Below are 23393 nucleotides of genomic sequence, written 5' to 3'. Positions count from 1 at the left end.
GTTGGGGCGCCCTTGTTTGTAGGGCCTAGAAAACCCATATTGGCATTTGCGGTACCCTGCAGTTCTAGAGAGAGAAACTGCACCTTGGGTCTAGAGAGAGAGGAATTGCATTGTTGGTGTTAGAGCGAGACGCTGCGTCTTGGGCCCTGTGGGTCTGGTCCCTGGTCACAAGATGCTGCCCTTTCAGAGCTTAGAAGATGCAGAAATGGCGATAGGGCGTCCTCTCTCTCATGCAGAGGTTTTGTGGTTTAACTACTCTGCAAAAATGTCTGATCCACTTCTCTATTTCCATAACATTCTCTTCCTCTTCTTGATCTTCACTCTGGTTCCTCTCCCTCTAGTTTTACTGGATCTCATGGGGTTCAAAGCTCTGGATAAGTATAAGCTTCAACCCAAGGTGAGGCTTACCTTTAATGGCATTTTGAAATGTTACAAGGATGTCGCGTTTATGTTCTTCACAGTTGTTGGGCCTCTGCAACTTTCTTCCTATCCTATTGTGAAGGTAAGTCTCTCTCTCTCTCTCTCTCTGCGTGTTCTTGTGTTCCTATAAACGTAGTTATCCTCTCTCTCTCTCTCTCTGCGTGTTCTTGTGTTCCTATAAACGTAGTTATCCTCTCTCTCTCTCTCTCTCTCTCTCTCTCTCTGTTCGGACCAGGCTCAATGGTCCAGTGTTATGGGGTTTCGCATTGACTCTATAGCCTTTGTGTTCCAGTTCCACTTAACAGAAAGGAAAAAAAAAAAAGAAAACAAATAATTGTCATCTCATTTATCTCCAATAGAAAATCCTTTGCTATTGGGATTTGATTTCTCAAGAATGCAACTCAATTAAATCCAATTTCAATCACTTGCCTACATTTGAGTAGCCAAATCTTTTATGCTCTTCTAAAATAATTTTTTTTTAAAGTTTTGTAGGACTAGTTCAAAGTCTCAGTGATCATAAGAGAAATTGGGTTTGATTTTAGTTCAAAAATTAATTTGGTGGTTTGATTTCAATTATAGAAAATAATTCTCTAATGACCCAATATTCTACAATGGAACGAGAAATTGGGGTAGATTCAGAATATTAAAATTTGGGTTTTATTTTTATCATCCAAGAAAGAATAAAAAATTGTCTTTGCATTAATTGCAGATGGTGGGAGTCAGGACTGGCTTGCCATTGCCTTCTATGTGGGAGATATTGGCTCAGCTTGTGGTTTACTTCTTGATAGAGGATTATGGGAATTATTGGATGCACAGGGCTTTACATGGAAAATGGGGCTATGAAAAGATTCATAGAGTTCACCATGAATTCACAGCTCCAATTGGATTTGCTGCTCCTTATGCTCATTGGGCTGAGGTCTTGATACTTGGTATCCCCTCTTTTGTTGGGCCTGCACTTGTTCCTTGTCACATGGTCACCCTGTGGTTGTGGATTGCCTTGCGCCAGATAGAAGCCATTGATACTCATAGTGGGTATGGCTCTAAATCTTGATTACTTTCTCATTATATTTTGGGTTGTTTTTCTTCTGTTTTATAGTGGTTTATATAGGTCATGGTTTTCACAGAAGAAAGGGAATGATGGGGTTTTCGGTTTCCTAACTTTCGATGGTTTGTTTTTGTTTTTCCCTCCTTTTTACTACGATGATATTAGTTGGATGGTAATGGGATCCTTCTCTCTTACATTAACCAGAGTGTTCTTGCTATTGTGATGTGATGTGAATTACTCTCTCTCTCTACCCCCTCCCCCCTCCCCCCTCCCCCGGCCTAAAAGGTTCTCTGAATTTGTTGTGTTGTTGCACCTGCACTGGGGCACTCACCTTGTAGATGTTTGTGGTACTTATTAACCTCATGAGAAAGAAACAGTTTAATCTGATGTCTGTTTCTAGATTTAAAGTGATTCCGTATGTTCCTTGTGTCTATTAGAGAAACATATGATGGTTTTTTTGCTGAAAATATGCGGAATTTCATTTTCTGATGGAACTTATATGTTGGAGTGGGTAATTTTGGTCGACTGTTTTGAGTGCTTTATGATCCTGTTTCGTATAATAGATCATACATTGTAGAGTAAGGTTTGATTACTGGGCTTGGGGCTCAGGACGTGGGCCCTGCCCTAGCCGAGTAACTCGTGAATGGGCTCGCCTGAGTAGTATACAAGCCCAAAAAAGGGCTAATTTTTTTTTTGTTAAAAATAAAAATTAAAAGCAAACTAAATTATAAACAGCATTAAAAGTAAAAAAAGTTGGAAAATTATAAAAAAAATGGAATTTGGAAAAAGTTGATTTATTGCTGAAAAAATTCAGAAAATCCAAAAATACATTGATTTAGTCATTTAGTAAAAATGTATAATTTTATGAGTTTTTTATATAACCATGTTTGTACCTAGGAACTTGGCTCGGCAACCGGACTGGCACTGGCCCTCGGGCCACAGTTAGTGGCCTAGGCCCTACCATTTTAGGGCCGGGCCATCCAGCCCATTGCCAGCACTACCCAGGAAATAAATAGATAAGCCCCCCTTCCCTTCTGGTATTGAATCAGCCCATATCTTGATTTGCATCAAGAAGACTTCAAGTTGGTCCTCTGTTTGTGCTTATCATCTTCTAAGGTTTACTAGCAGCCGGTGCAAGCTTGCTAATTGAACAGTATTTGTGCTAGCATTTGTTAAAAAGACATGGGCTTCCATTTTTTTTCTTATTGCACCTCACTCATGGTCTTGTTCTCTTTCTCATGCATTTAGAACATTTCAATAGTATGTCATCTGTGTAGCTGTGATTAAGTGCTTTCTCTGCTCCAGGGTTGAATTGGTTTGTGGTGCTCATTGCGTGCTAGATCCTAAGTCCATGAATTTTATCTTCCACGACCCTGATAAATTTTGCTTCTTGTGTTATAATCTCATGTTAGTCATTGTTAACTGATCAACTGATCCAATCTCTGTGACACCATCTTGGGCATGTGCTTAGAGTGTCTTATAGATGAAATTTTACAAATGTTGATATCTTTATGAGCCACTAAGACTTTGCACTAGGGAAGTGCAGTTGCCGTTTTCAGTGTGCCTTCTTGGGTTGTCATCGTAATTATATTGTACATCAGAAAACTAGTGGTGCATTGGTTCACCAAGTGTATTATTTAGTACCTTTTCCACCATTTATAAAAACAATTGGGGTTCTACTCTACAGTAAAGTGTACTTATACCACTTCCTTGGGTAGAAATAACTGTGTTTTTAATTGCAGTAAATACAAAAACTAATAAAGAACGTTTTTTTCTGTTATATATGGCATCTATGAGGGAATTAGAACATTGCCTTGATGATAAAGTTATTTGAAGCATTTCTTCTTGCCTTCATAGAATGGATAAAGGCATAATGGATATGCTAACATTTTCTTTGCATACAATATGGTATTAGATCTAATGTCGAAACCTACGTGAAAAAGTAAGGATTTACACTGTCAGTTGGGAAATGGTGGGACCTATTGCAATCAAAGCATGCTTCAGCGTTTTGCAAACCATGCTTTGATGTGAAAACATGCGCGCCACAATTTCACACAAAGACACCCTATGTCTTCTCTGAGGCAGTGTACTGTTACACAAGAACCATGGTTCTTTTATAACATGGACTCGAGAAAATGGCTTCTTGGGATGGCTATTGATAGATGGCATGAGCAAGGAGACATCCTTCCTTCAAATAATTTGTATCCTAGAAGTTTCAGAGCCAGGATTTTTATGACTGGGTTTACTGAGCTGGAGTTCTACCTTGGTTTCAATGTTTGTGCTACTAAGTTGTGAACCATGTGTAGCTTTGGGCATTGTCAACATGAGGGAAGTAGACATCACAAATTCTCTGTAGGAATATCGGAGTTCACCCTCAGAATATCCTTGCTAGAAAGACTCTCAGCAAATTGATGATGGAGAAATTCACGTATATATCTTCTACTGAGAAGGGTTGAGGATAGTTGCTAACATGCAATTTTTTCTTCTTTTCTGATTCCGCCTTCATATTCTGTATTCAGTTTTGCCCATAAAAGGGCATATAGAGTGATGGACTGTGTAACAAACAATAAGTTCTGAGGGATTGTTTTAGATAATGGAGGGATTCATGAGTAACTGCCAAAACCATCTGGAAACTTCAGGTACTTATGTGTCATTTGAAAATACTCCAAAACACCAAGGTGGTTCCCATGCTAGTTGATAAGCTCCACTATCCCTGTATGCTCGATTACCTTGATACGTGCACCTTAGATTCCCCAAAAGTTGCTTCGTCATGGCACATACTACAATTGTACACTAAATTATGTCAGACCATTCAATAAGGGGATCTCATATAAGGGCATCTATGTCTTTTAGCCCTTCACCATGTGTATATAAGCTATAACGCTTCATAGTTTTCCCTGAAGTTGTTCTTGACCTTGCCATATAAGCCATAAGGCTTCATAGTATTTTCAATATAGAAGCTTGCTCTTTCTAACTTATGAACATTAAGCCATAAGGCTTCACATTATTTCAATATAGAAAGAAGCTCGCTCTTTCTAACTTATGGATATAGGCTCTTCATCTAGCCATATCTGTTATCAACATGGTACTGTAATCTGTGTATCTCCCTCATCTTCTAATTGATTTCTCTATGTTTGCCTCTAGACTGCCATTATCTCTGCTCATTTGGTTCAGATATGTTAGAGCCTAAGCCCACCTTCTACATTTATGTTGGCCACCATGACTATATACGGCTATGGCTGTCACTGTCTTTGCTCCCAACTGCGTTGACTTCTCTGCAAATTATGTTTCTTGAGAGCACATCTCATCATTCCTTTGATTGCTAAGATGCTACTCTTTCAGCAGTTATGCATACTTTAACTCCTTCAGTTACATTGCTTACTCAGCCATCCAATCTACCCCGTTGCTGTCATTTGTATTTTCGTTACTATCCTGTTATAATATGCCCATGTGACTGAGATATTTCGTTCTATCATTTATATTACCCATTTTATGCTTATAGTTCTCTTCTACACCTGAGGAATGTACAAAATTTTTACTCCATTGTTCTCTTTTACTCCATTGCTCTTTTCTGAGGAATTGTACAATTCACTCTCAAGGTTCTTGAGCTTCTCAACACTCCGTTTCTCTTACTCTGAGTAGCAGTGAAATTTACTTTTAATGGTGGTGAAGGTTACCTTTTTCATCTTAATGCATTGTTTAGATTTTAAAACATAGGAATCATCATCATCATCATAGCCTTTTCTCAATTAATTGGGGTCGGGTACACGAATCCCGGTCACCATTTTGCTCTATTTAAAGGCCATACCCTTGGTGAGGCCATAAGTCCCCATATCTTTTCGGACTACTTCCAACCATGTCCTTTTGGGCCTATCCCTTGTCCTTTTCAGACATAGGAATAAGACTACTAATTCACCCGACTTGACTTTGACACTAGCCACAGCCTTGTTAAATTGAACAATTTTTTCTGGACTTTTTGATTGGAAACTTTGCCAAATATACCTAGTCAAGTTAGATGGGACCATAGCGAGTCCTTAGCTGAGCTCAATCTTTTTAAGCATCCACTTGATGTAGAGAGAAATCACCTGATCGACCAACATAGTAGGTTATTGTGAGTTTCTTTCTACTTAAATAACTTGAAAAGGTGGAACCTAACCTCTATTGTTAGAAATTAAAGGTCAAAGGTTAATCATCCTCAATGAAGATAAATTATGGAACTTCCTCTTGTGCTGGAATTCGGCATACTGTCTGTGAAGTAAGTACTGCTTAAGGTCTTGTTGGTCGTAACTTGTAACTGAATGTCAAATGCATTATCAGAGAAATTACCTATTTGCCCCAGAGTCATATACTTTTTTCTCTTGGTGCCTCTATTCCATTAGATAAGTTAACTTCTCTGTGATCCTGATTCTTGCAGATTTCAAGGATACCATTAAAAGACAATTAGCTTGCGAAAATATTGTAACATAGTTTTTCAGTGATAGCAAAAAAATAGATACTTACTTGAGCTAGTTTAAAGTAGTTGACACGTTGGGGGAATGGCTATAGATTTAATGGAGAACAACCAATTATCTTGGCAATGCACCAAATTCCATCCTTGCCACATGTATCGCCAAGGTGGTTACAGATTCTTCTGTGCCATGGCTCCATAAGACATCTCTTTGATCATGATGAGGAAACCAATGCTAGTTCTGCGTACTAAATTCATCAATCCTAGTCATCCTGAAACCTTTCATCTTCAGAAATATAAATGAACTTTCGCATTTGTGGATTGATTTGTTTTTGGGGTGTCACTAAAGTTTGCTTATGTTACAGATATGAATTCCCATGGAGCCTCACGAAGTTCATTCCTTTCTATGGAGGTGCAGAGCACCATGATTACCATCATTTCGTTGGAGGACAAAGCCAGAGCAACTTTGCTTCTGTGTTTACCTACTGTGATTACATATATGGAACTGACAAGGTGAGCAAATACTAACAATGGATTTATTTTTTCAAGCGTGTATAAAAAACTGAGTGCACTTTCAGCCTTTTTTACCAAGCATGCTTGTGCATGAACAGAGATTTGTAAGTTTTTCTCATAAGTATATGCTATAATCCAATGTATGGAAAACTGTAAATAGTGCTGGGGTCATGCCGTCTGATGAAATGAATGATGATGGAGAGAGGGTGGCGTCATGTCCTTATTTGGTTGGCTCCAGTCTTCCTTCATCATGGTCTGTTTCATTGGACAGTGTCGGCCCCAGTGGACTATGGTTTTCTACTATCTTTGGGTTATAATTTACAATTCCTTGAAATCAAAGGAGTAAAAACTGAACCAAATTTAGAAGATGCATGTCAAAACCAAGTTCACCCATACAATCTCTCTTATCCTTGCAGGGTTATCGGTTCCAGAAGGAGCATCTCTCAAAGGTAGCAATTGTGATCACCTTAATCTTTATTCTAGCCATAGTTTTCTGACTTGAACTTCCATAATTGAATAAAAGCGAGAAGGATAACGTATTGGCAAACTCATTATTGCAATCTAATAGGGGTTTCATTGTTAATCTTGTGTACAGATGAGGAGGAGATGGATTGCTGAAGGAAATGGAGAAGTCCCTCAAAAAATGGCCCAGGATCAGAAGTTACAGTAAACCTCAAATCCCAACACCCAAAAGTTAGTATGCTGGGAGTTTTATTTTTAGTGGTGGGACTTGCTTCTCCTTGTAGCCATATACCTCCTCTGAATCCATTCCATTTTCTGCATGGGTGCGTTGTTTATCAAGTTTATTTTGTGGGAGAAATTTTGTAGCCTGAACTGTAGTGACATTTTGTGAACTCAGTAGCAGCTCCCCCCTCCACTGTAACATTAATAGTTTTGATCTTTGCATGCTCAGATGCTTGTCAAGTAACAAATCTCATTCTGGGAATATCTTGGATTTTTTTTCTAATGTTTTGGGAAGTCTTGGGGAAAACAAGAATCAGGGAAACATGAATTAAGTAAGCGCTTCAATCACATCTGCTTCTACGTATGAGCATTTCCTATTAAGATCAAATATGTATTGAAGCACTAAAATAGTTGGTTAAATTTTTTTATTTTTTATTTTTTGCCCCTCTTTTCACGTTTAGTTGGTTTCATGCATGGACACATGCTTCTATCATTTCAGTTTCCGAAGAGGATTTTCTTTTTTCCTTTTTTTTTTCTTTTGATAAAATGACTTTGTATTAAATACTAATAGGAATGTACATAAGCTTGTAAATTTAGAAAATTGTGGTATACAATGAAGTCAGTATAGGTATTGGTATACACAAATGTGGCCTGTGGATATTTTGTACCAAATTCCCAAGTGGACACCCAGAGACTCCTACTCAGGACAGTGGTTTTGTGAGCATTGGCAAGGGCATTGGCTGCCGAGTTTGATTCACACTGTATTTATCTAAATGCCACTTTAAATCTGCTACTCAAGTCAAAACTTTGGACAAATATGGGGATGTGTTCCTCGAATATGGAGTTGCCTTCTCAGCAGGGTGCTCCCCCAGTTAGCCTCAAAAGGCTCAGCCCACTGGGCAGGGCCATGGCTTCAGTAAGGATGGAGTTCACTTGCCCTGTTGGGCACAAGAACGCAAGGATAGTTTTGGCTGTCTCATTACAGCAATACCTCCAATGCACGCAAAACGAACCAAAATAGGAACAATTGAAATTTAGTTTGACTTCACCAGCTGGATTCAGAAGTACACATGGGTTTGGATTGGATAATGTGTTCTGTTACTGTTTGAAATGAGTTACTGAAAAATACTGAAAGTCTTGGCAATATGTAGCCCAGAAAATGATGGTTGCCTTGAATTGTTCGATGATCACATTTTTGAGGGTCTCCGTGGTTATTCAAGACACTTTGTTCAGTTGTTGCCAAAAGTCTGGGTGATTGCAAGTATATCTGCCCACCATAAAACCAGTCTTGATAAAGAAATGTTTTTTTTGTTTTTTGGGGTGGAGTGGGGAGGAAGAGTTGTACTGTTGCTGGAGCAGCCCAGACCTGGTCAGACAAATTTAACATAAAGGACCAAACCTAGTGTCCGCAATGTAAGAATAGGCGGTGAATAAACTCTTCATTCTCATTGCACAACACACTTGTAAGATGAAACCCTCTTCGTTGCAGGTTGTTGGTGGTTCTTGATCTTTTGGATATGACCAGCCAGTTGAATGCTTGGACCTTAGATGGGACTGGGGAGAACCAGGTGCTCAAAGCCACTGAAGGTACTAATTAAGTATGGTTACTTTGGGTTAGACCAAAATAGAAAAAGGTGATCAGGAAGTCACCATTACAGGAGGGATACCAAACGAGTCTGTCATTGCAATATTGGGGGATGAGAGTGCTCAAGCTCAATAGGGTCACCAAGTGAAAAAACTCTTTGCCATTGAGATTACTTCTAATATCAGAGGCCAAAAAGTTTGACATTGGGATTCATGCCTCTTGGTCTAGAACAATTAGGAACAGATTAGGGAATTCCTCTTTCAAGGTCTCGCCCAACCAAGGATCTTTCCAAAACCTTATCCGGTTCTGAGTTTTTTTGGTGCAAATCAAATCCTCCTTTTGAACTCAAAGAGGATGATGCCACCCCTTTCCAGGCTCTTGAGGCTCGGTAATTCAGAATCCCTTTGGTGCCCCAACCAAGCCCCCCATGAGGCAGCTTATGTTCTGGTGCCAATCCCTGCGAGGGCACCAATCTCCCAACCTCATGCTAGGGTAGCAGTCCTCAATAGAGCCTCAGTGTCCCCCGTCCAATAGTAGGGTGCCAGTCCTCAATAGAACCCGGTATCCCAAACACGTAGTAGGGTGTTGATACCTAATAGATCCCTTGTATCCTAGCTCAAAATTAAGGTGTTGATCCCCATTGTGGTGCTGGTATCCCAAACTCATACTACGGTGCTGGTCTTCAGTAGAGCCCTGCTGTCCCAACCACATATGAGGACCCCATTCCTTGATAGTCCCCGATACCCATATTAAGGCCATGTCCCTGTCAGTCCAAATGGCAACAAGTCAAGAGGCTGTCATCAAGATGATTCAAGTGCTTATGCCCAACCAGATGCCAAGCTTATGATACACATGAATGCACCAGGTACAACTGTTGCAACACATGCCCAATCTGGGCTCCCACCTCAGACGTGCCACCATTTAAACCCCAGTGGTCAACAGCCAAGGTTGGGTTTGACCAATGGCCTAGCCAGTAAACTCCTATCTTCCATGGCTAAGAGGCAACAGATTCGCCTCTCTTGCCTCTGGCTCAGCCTGGACCACTAGTATTAATGCTTGCCTCTGATTCAGCCTGGACTAGTATTGATGCACAACTAGCAAGGGCAATCCCTTGGGAGGTCAAACCGAATCTAATGCTATGCAACTGGCTGGGGCCTTAAGCCTTGCGCTTCATAGACTTGGCGTCCAAAATATTGCCTTGCTAAGGGAGCGATTGTGATCAAGAAAGTGTGTTTTATAAAGATTTTGACAAACATAGACTCCAATTACATGAAAACCAGAGAAAACAAAAAATTCATGACCAAAATCGCAAGAATTTATACATAAATTTATGGTTCTGGGAACAACTTAGGGGCATGTGACCAATTTATTTTGTTTACATCCAATTGCTTGTGTGCGAGAGGACACTCCTGATTGGACTTTCCTAACACTAGAAGGAAGTCAAGAATTACAACAAATGTTTCAGAATTAGTTACAACTCAACGCAAATTTCATGTGACCTTCCATATATAATTGCAATGTAGGCAGTATAAGCCTGCTGTGTTCTTCTGCCTCTCCTTTGTCTTTCAAAAAGAAGATAGGATATTGGTCTTGTTCTCAGCTGAAAATGCAATCTCTTGATGAAGAATCACATGGGAAGCTCTAGGTGGGCCCTGGTAATCTGATTTTCTTAGGTCTCTCTCTTGATATGGGTTTTCTCTCTCTCTCCTCTCTACGCTCCTAGAAGGCTCTCACTTGCATATAGTTTTTCTGTGATCTTTTCCCCCTTCTTCCCTTTTGCCCAGGGCAATGGGTATTTATAGACCAAGTAGAGGAAACTTAGGGTTATTCCTACCTTGGAAACTCGAAGGAAATGTCTGGGAAGGTTAAATCCCTCTAAATATCTCAAAATTACCGATGTATCTCATGGGTTCATTCACCAGTGTCTTGGTCGTTTTGGCTTGATATATGGGCATATCCTCATCCAATCTATCTTATTAGATGCAGATTTGTGCCAAATTTTCCTCATGATATGGTGGAGAATTTAGTTGGTTATCCTACGACCTAAATAAAGAACTCTTCCAAATATTGGAGTTTCAAATTGATCCCAGTTGCTCATTATGCAGCTCACCCCCCTCTGACCCTCAATTTGATCTTCAATTCACATTTTGATCTTGGAGAGACTCTTCTTGATCAGTGTTTCAAAAACGCTAGGCAGCCGGGGGGGTCCAGGCCTCCCAGTGCCTAGGCCGGCGCCTAGAACCTGGGCGGCCCCAGTAGAAAGAAACATGTCTCTATAGTCTAACAATATAAGTCTAACTGTATAACACATAAGATTTAGGGATTTAGGGCACATCAAATCTATAGTACACAAATCTACATAGTACACACGCCTCCATACTGCATAAGTCCATAGTCTGATAGTCCACTAATTCTAATATCAATGGGTGATGCTTTGATAAATTTCTCATAACTTTGAGAAACCCTTAGATCCTATGGAGATCACCAAAAACTAGTTTTTTGGGTTTTTTCTCTCTCTAAAATGGGCTCTAATGAGGTTTAGATTTCAAATGAACCTAAAACTCATGATTTTACCCCTTTCAAATTAAAAAAAAAAAAAGAAAACCAAAAAATGCTTTCAACGAGGGGCTGGGCATGTCTGCCCCTGGGCTGGGCACCTGCCTAGGTGGGTTCCCTGGTGCCTAGGCAGACTTCTAGGGACAGTCCGCCTAATTTGGCTGCCAAGGCTTGGGTGCCTCGCCCAAGCCTTTTGGACCGCCTAGGCGCTAGACAGTCCGCTTTTAAAACACTGGTCTAGATATTTATATAAGCTTGTAGAACAATGAAATAGGATTATTCTTATGAGTTCAAAATACTGAATGATGGAGAAAGTAAGCATTAGTGGTCTAGTGCTCCTCTGCTTTGCTACAGACAGCCAGGCTATCAGAGGCGGTCTAGGCAAACTTTGGCACTTTGAAAATTGGGTCAAATGGTATCCAAATGTGCTGAAATTTGGAAAATAGGCTGTAAAGCCCTATATTAAAAACTCACTAAGTTTCATCTTAAGATTGTTTGGTAGGACCTGTCTTTGAATGGTGCACTTGTAAGGGGCTATTTAAGCCACTGGTAGTCTAACCCGTTCAGAAAGCAAGTATGCAACCAAAGTGTCAAAGCTCCATGAGAATTAGTGGAGAGATTGTGAAGGATTACCCTGCCATAAAGTGATATACTTCCAATGCCAATAAAAAGTAACCCATCCAATGGCAGAAAACCGCCAAAGATTGTTATAGCTATGTCTCGAAGCTTGTCCAAGTTTCATCTTGATTCAAGACCCTATAGTGAGTCTCTGAGGAATCAATTTATTGGCAACTCCGCTTACAAAAGCAAGTATATCACCTGCGTGTCCAAATTTGATGAAAATCGGCAGGGAGCTTCTCCCATCCTGATTTGAATATTCGCCAAGTTTCAATTCATTTAGGGCTAATTTGATACGGTTTAGATAGACTGCGATGCGACTTTATAGCATATTGGCTGCCAACTGCCCTGATGCACAGCCTTTGCTATAGAACCAGGCCACATGTGGCATGTAGGCTGTGGAAGAGCTATGGTATTCACCCCTAGGGATTCATACCATGTTTTGAAGGATAATTAAGGCCAATTATGTCCATTCCCATGGCTTCGTACCATGTCTGGGCGGCCATATCTCTGGCCTTTTGTCTTGATGCCATGTTGGGATGTGTTCGATTTCTAATGAACAAAAAGAGACATCCAAACAAGCCATGAGGCCTTTGTACCCACGCTGTCATGGACTAATGTCTAGTGTGCAAATCCTCTTTCTTACCAATAACAATTGGGGAGAAGTACCAAGATCATATTGTTTTAGCTTCAGTTTCTATGCTTAAGGCTCCTATCTGTATGTTTCATCCAGAGTTCCAGCCTCTGTGCCTAAGGATCCAGTCTCTATGGTTACAAGCTGAGCTATGTCTCTGCTCTTAGGATAAGGATCCAGTCTCTATGGTTACAAGCTGAGCTAGGTCTCTATGCTCTTAGGCTCTAGCCTCCATGGTTTACCCTACAGCTATGGCCCCCTGCCCCCATCATTTCTCATAGGGCTCCAGTCCCTGATACGGCTCTTGTCCCCATAGTTCATCACATAACTTCAATCCCTCGAATCCTCGCATAGCACAGGCAAGGGACATACATTTTCTTCTCCCCATCAAATACCTCAAGTGTCAACAGCCTTGTTCAAACCGAGTATAACCTGGTAGAACTGACTGATACAGTCAACTTGAGGGGCAACAACATGATATATTATTAACAGGTTGGGATTTACATGGTTAGTTTATTGATAATAGTTACTGTGGTTCAAATTCGAATATGATCCAATCTATTTCTAAAAGTTTTGTTTTTCTTAAAATACCTTAGGAAAAGGTCAAGCTAGGGACAGGCCCGCCGAGCTCGAACCATAATAGGGTCTGGTTGAGCTTAGGCCCAGGCCTGCAGAGGCCGGACCATAATAGGGTCTCTCGAGCTAGGCCTAGCCGTCATCATGGTCAGACTCGGGCCAAGGGATTAGAACCTATTTTGGGAATTGCCAGGCCTCTAGGGTCTCCGGCCGGCCCCTGGCCACCTGGTTTAGTTGCTGGTAGGCCTACCTCCCTTAAAGTCAACGGAAGGAAATATTTGTCATGCCTGTTAATTTAGGGCTGAATATTTAATATTCATGGTATGTTGTTTTTTTTAATTTCTTCCTTTTCCTGCAACAATATTCATGGTATGTTGTTGTGAGACTAGTTGCTCTTATTTGCTTTGTATAATGAGTGCATAAAAAAAAACCATCCCAAGTGGGACCTTTTCAGTCAGTTCCTTATGTGGATTACTTGATAGACCTCAGAGTATGCAGGTTTTTTTTTTTTTTTGGATAATTTAGTGTGGGGAAGAGAGGCCCCTACCCGTTCTTTCATATAGATTAAGGAGTTAGCTTTTTTGAAGTTGTCAGTGGGTGGTGTAAACATGATTGTAAACCACAACGTGGTAACTAGGTAAGGGAGTGCGACCACCACGACCCAGAGGGTTTTGAATAAGGTTTGGCACTTGTCCCCCATAAGTTTCAAGCATTGCTCTGGCTTTTCTGTCGAGGAACGATGTAACAATTGATAATTTGAAAAAGAAGGGAAGATCGTTCCAAATGTTTGCCTAAGGTATAAATCATATGAGGAGAATATTGACCACCTCTTCTTACACTGCCAGCTATGTGTGCTCCAGGGGTTATTTCAGATAGCTAATATACAGTGGGCCTCCCCTTCTTTCAATCAATTCTTTAGGTAAGTTTTAAGTGACTACCCGGCTTGTGGGTAGTCGACCTCTGTATGTTCTTCTTTCTCTCAATACAACAGTAAACTTCCTCAAAAAAAAGAAAAATCATTTCTTTAGGTAATGGGTTCAACTTCCTCTTTCAGAAATGGGTAGGACTATTTGGAAGGCCCTCTTTGGATGTGGTGGAATGGAATAGGAGAACCATCGAAATTATTTAGTCAAGGAAGCCTCTAATGATCTTATTCTTGTAGGCAAAATGGGCCTCCATTATTCTCATTGTAACAATTTTATCTCTCATATAAATAGAACCTTAATCGGGGTGGTAACGGGTTGAGTCCGGCTAGACTCGGACCCAAATAGTATTCGGGTCTAGGTTTTGGATCTGGACCCGACTTTTTGGGTCCAAAATTTGGATCCATATCTGGACCTGGGGTCTGGTCTATCTGTCGGGTCTTGGGTTTAGTTGGGTCCATTGCCATATGCAAGACACGTGGGCTATGACACCATATTGGCAACATTTACAGTATTGCACAACATTTATAAATAAATACCCACATATACCCACATTCCTTACTATTTTATGTAATAAATGAAAATTGTTAAGAAACAAATTGGCAATATTTAGGAATACCCACATACACCCATATTATTCGGGTCGGGTCCAAGTCCAATAGTATTCTAGTCCAAGTTTTGGACACGTACCTGATCTTTTGGGTCTAAAATTTGGAACCATACCCGGATCTACCTGTCAGGTCTAAACTTTAGGGTCCAAAATTTGGAACCATATCTAGGTCTACCTGTCGGGTCCATTGCCACCCCTAAACTTTAACAAGTTTGCAATATAAAAAATAAATAAATGAGGGCAGAAAAAAAATTAAACGAGAATGAAATACTTAGGGGTAAAGTATTTTACGAGCCTATGAAATTATGAGGGCTGCACCTTAAAGTTGTGGCCCTACAAAACCCGCACCCATATCTCAAAGTGGAAATGACACAAGAAATGGATTATGAATATGAATATTGTTGGGTTTATGTGGCTTTTAAAGGCCTTATGAGAACTTATACACGCATTTTATATAGTGGAACATAAACTCAGTGGGAGTGTTGTCCTTTTGTGGACCATATTAGGCAAATGTTAATTGCTAATACTCGGACTAGGCTCGACGAGCTACAAGTTTGGAAAAACCCAAGATTCCTGGGCATAGGGATCTACCAAGAAGGGTTTAGTGGGTTATCCCTTGATGAAGTCGGAGTATACCCAGATGAGAGGCAAAGGACTGTGTGGCCCTTGTGTGTGATGAATAGCCTTTAGAGATAGGACTAAAATCTCATCATTATATCATCACAAGGCATGTACATAGATAACCGTTTTGAGATTCACCAAGGATGAAGCGTGTACATGTGTGAGAGATTACCTCTATGCACCATAGAATCATGGTTGTATCATGGTTTGGAAGACCATAATTTTTGTCTATAAAGGAGAACCTGAAATCCATAAATTAAGATTGCATTTCCTAGTCTATTGGTTGATTTTGGTGGTCCAATCATGAACCCCTACAGTGAACTGTGGGTCATGGGAACTTCTAGGTAAGTTTGAGAAAGCTATGCAGATCGTGATTCGCAGTTGAAGGTGGAGTACTCCCATGTATTGATAATTTCTTAGATCTAACGGATCCGATTCCCATCAAAATTAATTAATTTTATGTTATGTGATTTTTAGAATATGCTCCCATGTATTGATAATTTCTTAGATCTAACGGATCCGATTCCCAACAAAATTAATTAATTTTAATTAATTTTATGTTATGTGATTTTTAGAATGTTTATTTGAATTTTTGTGAATCTTATGATATTTTATTTTTATCATTTGAATTTATAAATTAAGAGAAATTAATTTTTCAATGTTTTAAATAAAATAAAATATTTAAAAATTCTAAATATAATAAAATATTTTCTAAAAATATTTGGGACCTCCATAAAATATGGGCCCAAAATTTAAAAAGATGTGTATTAGGTGGGGCCCACAGGCCACCAAAAAGGTGGCACGCCCTCACCCATTCACGCCCATTCACGTATCACGTAACATTCTTAGGAATAATGTTTATCCCCTCTTGGTTGGCTTATCTTTTTAGGTATAACCAACTTATGTGGTAAGGTTGAATATTTGAGATATTTACTAAATCTTTGGTTCGCTTATCTTTTTGGGTGTAACCAATTTTTAGGTAGTTGAATATTTGAGATATTTACTGAATCTTTGAATCAACATGGGTTGATTTAATAATTAAGGATTTGATATATTAAAATATAAGTTTGTTTTATTTGATGGGAATAGATTTAGGAAATAGAGGATAAGGCTCTAGCTCATCTCTTTGAATCTTGAAGATCAATCGATGACTAAAATCTCTCACCCTACAAGTCTCCTTAGACGGTTGAGATTTGACCATACGAATGGAGGCAAAATATATGGCATAGAAAATCTATAAAAGGATTTTCCCCTCATAAAATGATATACGAATTCTCTTCTCTCTCTTTAATAATTCTCTCTCCCTACCCCAAAATTACCAAAAGGAGGCGCACCTCAATTTTATCTTTTCTCTCTTTAACAATTCTCTCTGCCTACCCAAAATTCTCCCCTCTCTTCCAAAGAGAAAGAGGAGGCATGCCGCAATTTTATCTCCTTCCCCTCTCCAAGGGGGACGCATACCCCAATTTTATCTCTTTCTAAGTTTATCTCCTTCCTCTCCCCAAAGTGGAGGCATGCCCTACTTTTTATCTCTCTCTAAGTTGCACTATGTTTTGGTGGCACACACCACTATTATTCTTTGTGGGTGGCAAATGTGAAGAACCCTTTGCTAGTAGATCTCTCCCTCTCTCTTCGTGTTCAGCTCTCATCTCTCTAAAATCAAGTTAAGAGGCTTGATCAAGATTAAGTCATTAAGTGGATTTTTGCCATGGTAGGGAAATCAACATACCGATCATAGATCCCGAGTATCATCGGAATGGCGTGGGGTGTATTAAACACTATTGAGGTAATTTTCGGCAATTTTACCTTTTTAAATATTTACTTCTCTTCCATAAAGCCCACTTTTGTTTATTGAATAAATAATTGTATTTGAAGAGACAACAATTGAGAATCAATTTTATTTTTATTTTATTTATTTCAAGAGTGGTTTGATTATAATTGGACATTGTAAGTGATCTTGCCGGTGTAGGGATAAAGGATTTTTGTTAATATATATACACTGTGCTTTATCATAAAGTCCTTTCAAGCATGAGGTAAATAAAATGCAAGAAATTTATCAAAAATACGAATAAGAGATCAATTATGTAATGTTTTAATTGTATCTTTTGATATAATTTCTAAATGCCCACCAAAATACACGACTACGAGTTGAAACAGTTGAAAGAGAGTAAACTATTAGATTGTTGAAAACTTTAAGTTGTATTTTGAAAGGAAATAACATGAACAACCTCTAGAAAAGCTAATGTAAATTATTAGGTGTACAACACTATTAAAGATGAGCATTACTAAGGTAAGTTAAAGGGATTAGTAAGAGTCCAATTAGGATTGATACGAGTTCATAAATGGATGGAGATTCTTGTATAAGCTCATATACTATTCTGCTGTGGGAGCACACTGTATATTTGCTCCCTCGGGCAAAAGAGTTGGAGGATTTTCTTGATCTCAAATTTTGGGAACCATCTAATAATTAGTTTCAAAAGAGCAAATTTGGATTTTGAGCTTTCTAACACTCGGATCTCACCCTCAAAGAATTGGACAGTCTAAATTGGACAGTCTCCATTTAGAGAGTGTAATTTGGAATTTTTTTTTATATATTAAGGTTAGTTTATAGGTTGAGGAGGTTACATCCCTAAAATTTGGGGCCCTTAATGTACTATTAGGTTATGTTTTGCTTGAGGAAGTAAATGAACAACATACTCCTGAGGGAGTACGAAATCTTTGGCTTATAGATGATTCATCATTAGATCGATACTTGGTTTGATGTAAACGGGTCAAAGTCCTAGCTTTTATCTTCTTGGTATCCCTTCATGAGGTTTCTATAAGGTATTGATGAGCTGAGGTACAGAGAGAGGTGGTTCTGTGAAAAAAATACAGGGCCATTAAACCAACTTAGAGGAGAGAATAGGAAACTAACTTCGCCTTTGAGATATGGGTGTGGTTTGTATGAGGCTGAGGCCCGAAACCATCAAAGCAAGGCACGCCTTCAAATTGTGTCGAAATTGTTGTTTCAATACTGGAAATCTTTGATGGTCTGAAATTTTTTCAGATCCAATTAAAAAATAGTGTATCAAATAGATTTATAAACACTTGAAAATCTTGAAAATTGACGGTAAAAAATTGCATTACAAGATGCACTATTTCTAAACTTGAAATCCATTTTTTTTCATGTCCATTCATCTCGAGGTTGAGATGATCAACTTGAGGATCTTTTAGCATTGAAATAACCTCTTTTAGTGAACTTTTTTGGTGAGCCTTGATTTGATTGTCTAGGGTCTTGCCTTTATATAAGATTTTTCCTTGAGGTATTCACCCCAAAAAAATTAGAGTTATGTAGTTATTCCAAGAACAGGACCATAACGAGGCCTTTTCGGCCTTTTCTGACTTTCAACGGAGGTCTCGTGGTAGAGGAAGATATTGTGATTCAAAATGCCCCCAATTATTAAAGTATCCTCACTACAATTTCATGATAATGAGCTAGGTGAGTCTCGTAAAGCCACCAGACCATATAATATTTCGTGTTATATTTGTGAGAAACTCGGACATAATGCCAAATTGTTGGCATAACTAAGGAAATTATGTTCCCAAATAAACTCATGATGAGAAAAATAAAAGAGTCGTTTGTATGCATGGTGTGTATGAAGGCAAAGACAGATGATTCAGGGATTCAACCTGTTTGAACCATATCACACCAAGAGGTGATATCTTTATCACCAGATAACCCTTGTCCAATATGCTAAGAGACATGAAAAGGGATAATTCCACAGTTTAAGTGGAAAGCAAAGGAAATAATACACTCTAAGTTCCTAATAAAAATATTTACCAATTTTTAAATATAATTATATGTTTTAAAATTCAGAAAAATCCCACATCTGTGGGACAATTGGTAGATCAAGGCTTTCATATTATTTCCGATGACAAAGATTATAAAATCCTGGAAAAGAAAAATGGGAGGATTGTCACCTGTGGAAAGAAAGCTTGTCGTTTATTTGCGAAGGATATAGATTTGCCCTCTGTTAAGAAGAGTTCCTCCATTGACATAGCAAACTTATGACACAAGAGAATGAGGTATTACAATCTTCCTGGGCTTAAGGACACGACAAAGAAGAGGCCAGTTACTAGGATGCCCGTGAACCAGTTTGATAGGAATCATGGTTGTGAAGTATGTGCATCTGCAAAGGTCACAATTCTACTTGTCTAAGATTACAAAATAGCAAAATACCTATTAAATATCAACCCTTGTGATGTGTAGGGTCCTGATCTAGCGGAATCTTGCAAATGTGTAATGCACTATGTCACTTTCATTTGATGATTAAATTTCTGTGATGTAAATTCGAAGTACATGGGTACTACAAAGAATTCAAAATGCTTCTAGAGAATAAGTTAATTTAAAAACCAAGAAATTAGGGACATATAATGGTGGAGTTTTTGCCAGATAAATTCGACGCATTCTTGAAAAAGAATGGGATTACAGGTGCCGCAAAGAAACACGCTTGCTGAGAGGAAGAATCAGCACATCGTGGAAGCTGTTGGGACACTATTCAATGGAAAGAACTTGCCTAAGGTATATTAGGAAAAGGCAATGCAGTGTACTTGATCAATCGCATGCCTTTGATCAATATCATGTAGAGCTTGATGCCATTATGCCTGATCATCAAAATTCACAGACAAATGGAAGCAGAGTCCTCTAGATGCCGTCCACTCCCATGCTTGACCGAACTTAGGAACCGAATTAAGAGTTAACTACAAAGGCAGAGGTAACGAGTTAAAAGTCTCGATAATTATTATGTTTATGATATGCATTATGATGCATGCCTTAAATTAGCTTGAGCCGAAGAACTTTGAAGAAGCAGCAGGTAATTCAAAATGACAACATGCCATGAGGAAAGGATGAGTGCTTTTTTTTAAGAGCCAAACATTGGATTTGGTTCATCTTCCAGATGGGTAGTAAACAACGGGTTCCGAATGTATTTACAAAGTAAAACATATATCTAATGGTGAAATTAAGTGTCACAAGGTATCATTGATAGTTAAAGGGTTTCATGACTATGAAGAGAATTTTAACCTAGTTATTGTTACAAGCATTCATGTGATCATTGCCTTCACTGCAGTGAGAGGCTGGAAGTTCCATCATATAGACAATGAAATTGCCTTCTTGAATGGAGGAAATATGCTTGGGTCAAGACAGTAGAGGCTAGGTTTTTATAGGCCAACGTTTCAAGTTCCATTCCTATGTAATCTTGTCAAAACAAAAAAACAAAAAAAAAAACTACCTTCTTGAATGGAAAAATTTAACAAAGAGGTGCATATACTCTAGCTTTTTAAGTATATGAAAATCCTTTGAAGCCTTGACATGTGTGTAAATCAAAGAAGTCTCTTACTCTCTTATGGATTGAAACAAACACTTGAGAGCATGGTTCGATAAAGGATTTATTTTATCTATGACAATTCTTTCTCTATGACAAATTTCTAAATATTCATCAATCATTCTTCTAGAGTAACAATTATTTATGCAATTTATGAAACTGAAAGAATTTAAGATTCTCTCCCCCAACTGTTAGAAATGAAAGATTTGGGAGAAATTCAATATTTTCTTATGATTAAAGTTCTAAGAGATAAACAAGGCATATTAATCATGCTAAAGTTTGTATTAGATCTACGAGCAAAGTTCAAGTCGATGGATTCAAAGCTTATTCCAGACACCATTTAATGTGAACCACAACTTGTCAAAGAAAAATGCAAATCTCATAAAAGATGTCAGGTCAATGTTCGCAAATCGAACCGGAACGGTTAACTGTACATGGGCCTGGAAGCGGTTAACCGGCTTAACCGGTAAACCAGCTGATTCAACCGCTCTCACCGGGCAAGTCCCGAGCAGTCAAACAAGTGTTGAAAAGAAAAAAAGAAATACAAAAAAAAATCTATTAAAATGTGAAAAGCATATAAAGAATGATTAAAACAAAACACATTCAAATGAAGTTGAAAATTAATGGAAAAAAAATGGATTTTAATCCATTTTATATTTTCCAAGGGCTATTTTTAAATTTTTTAAAAAAAGATGGGAAAATATAAAAGTGAGTATTAATGACAAAAACAATTTTTTATCTGTATCATTATTTAAAGAATATTTAAAACTGCATTACAAATCAAATGCTTTATTTTTGAGAATTTATATACATTTTATGGATTATTTTTTTTCAAAATATCGGTTGATCACCCTAACAGCCCAAAACCAAAACCGGCCCCCGGCGGTTAGCGGTTAGATTGGGCGATTTTGCGAAAGATATGTCAAACCATGGAGTAGGTGGGCTGATTCACCTTAACATAACACAACTAAAGTTAGCAATTTAGGGGTATTAAAGATAAGCATTGCTAAGTTATTTTAGCTATGTAAGAGTCCCATCAGGATTGATAAGAGTCCCATCAGGATTGATATAGAGCTAGATGGGTTGACAGGAGTTTATAGTTGGATGGGATTTGTTTTTTGGGTATAGATCAGTGGGAATTACAGGTCCCTACTGCTTCTAGAAATAGCCAGTGGTTTTGGGATGTATCAGTGGGAATGGAAGCTTAAGCCGTTACTTAAGAACGCTACCACCGCGACCCAAACCCCATTCCTAATTGAATGGGATTTTCATGTACATAGATTTGTCGTTGGATAATGTATTTGATTAGATGTGATAAGGTATCCTAATAGGTTTTATCTCATTGGATATAAATACATGGATCAGACATGATGATGTGAGGTGTAGGTAAAAAGGGGTGCATGAGGTTAAGTGAAAATAATAGAAGGCCACAACCATGGAAGAGGGGAGAGAGACAATTGAGAGGAGTTGAGGCCCGGCCTGGCCCTACGGAGCAGGGTCAGGCTGAGCTAAAAATAAATGAAAAAAACATTAAAAAAAAAAAAAAAAAAAAAGATGGCCAGCCAGGCCGAACCGAGCCAACACTTAGCCCTTTGACCACAGTTTGTGGCTTAGGCCCTACTTTTTAGGGCCGGGCCGACCGTCCAGGCTGCCTAGCCTATTGCCCGCCTAAGAGTCTAGAGAGAGAAACATGAGAGTTATAGAGATAAACGACATGAGAGTTATAAACAGTGTGTATACACTCATGCCTTAGCTTTGTATTTGTCTTTGCTCTTATGTATGCATGTCAGATGTGGCTCATCAACGGCCAAAACTTATGCAAATTTTCATCAAACACCTCTAATAAATACCATTATGATCTTATGAGTTGGTGGTTGTGGTATCTTTTCCTTTTGAATTAGATGAGATTCCATTTAAGTTTACCATAATATTTTAATAATAAAAGGATAATTTTTTAAGAGATTGTATACAATGAGACCATCTATCTTTATTGCAAAGAGGTCATAATTAATTGGAGCTATTAGATGTCGAAATGAATAGCTGATGAAGTTGGAGAATTTTTTTTTTAAATTTGAGTCTAGTATTCTTACAATCGTTAGATTTAAAATCTAATAAACAAGTGTGATTGTGATCTCCTTGTTCCAACAGCAAACGATCTCTTTGTATATACGTTTCTATTCTTTAAAACCCTTTAATGGTCCTTTGTGCAATCATCACAGGTTGGGTAATGCATTGCCCATTTCAAGGTTTAAAAAACCGGATTGGGTCGCCGAACTAGTGGACCACCAGATCCAGTCAATATAGAAGAACAACCGACTCGGATCAGTTCAATCCGCTTTGCCTTACCGAGCTAGAAAAATTTATAAACAAAAATATAAAAATTTTAAAAATGAAATTAAGTTGATATGTGAGAAAAAATTGATTACGTTGTTGTATATTTTGATGAAATTATCAAAAAAAGGAAAAAAGAAAAAAAGGATGAATACCAAGGGTCTGGTTCTATCTTAATACCACGCAGCAATTTCAAAGTCTAAAATATTGTATTTTTTTTTTAAAGGAACATAAATTTTCTCGAAATTTTTTTGTTCTTGCTTCTTTTGAAATCTAAACCTTTTAACAGGATATCTATAGAAAACTTTCAAATTTTCTCGAAATTATTCAAGAAAACATAAATGGAGAAAAACTAAAATAAATACAAATATTGTTCAAAAATTAACTACACCCTACCTACGAGGGACTAGAATAAATAAAGCAAAAAGCTTAGCATAATATTTATAAAAAAGTTTATAAAATTTTTT

General features: G+C 38.3%; 1 protein-coding gene across 9 annotated transcripts in view; it reads left to right on the top strand.

Moving 5' to 3' along the window:
• The first annotated feature begins 60 nt into the window (after positions 1 to 60).
• Positions 61 to 23393, top strand: part of LOC18441549 (very-long-chain aldehyde decarbonylase GL1-10) — a 25364-nt gene continuing 2031 nt past the window's right edge. For 2 of the 9 annotated variants that reach the window (XR_002282172.2, XR_016040325.1), the window contains exons 1-6: positions 61 to 502; positions 1130 to 1452; positions 6278 to 6425; positions 6842 to 6874; positions 7021 to 7118; positions 16948 to 17018. Coding sequence is in view for 5 of the 9 variants with exons in the window: in XM_088846168.1 (XP_088702294.1) it covers positions 173 to 502; positions 1130 to 1452; positions 6278 to 6425; positions 6842 to 6874; positions 7021 to 7095 (909 nt within the window). In the remaining 4 variants the exon portion in view is untranslated. Of the gene's footprint in view, positions 503 to 1129; positions 1453 to 6277; positions 6426 to 6841; positions 6875 to 7020; positions 7372 to 16947; positions 17249 to 19664; positions 20298 to 22814; positions 23085 to 23393 lie in introns of those variants that run through there. The other 7 variants (XR_016040327.1, XR_016040326.1, XM_088846168.1 and 4 more) reach the window with 7 other exon arrangements.

This window comes from Amborella trichopoda, chromosome 9, assembly GCF_054954075.1.
Source record: "Amborella trichopoda isolate Santa Cruz 75 chromosome 9, AtrichopodaSantaCruz75HAP2 v2.0, whole genome shotgun sequence".
Taxonomy (NCBI): Eukaryota; Viridiplantae; Streptophyta; class Magnoliopsida; order Amborellales; family Amborellaceae; genus Amborella; species Amborella trichopoda.
Note: the sequence above shows the minus strand (reverse complement) of the source record. Positions and strands in the feature narration are given on the sequence as shown.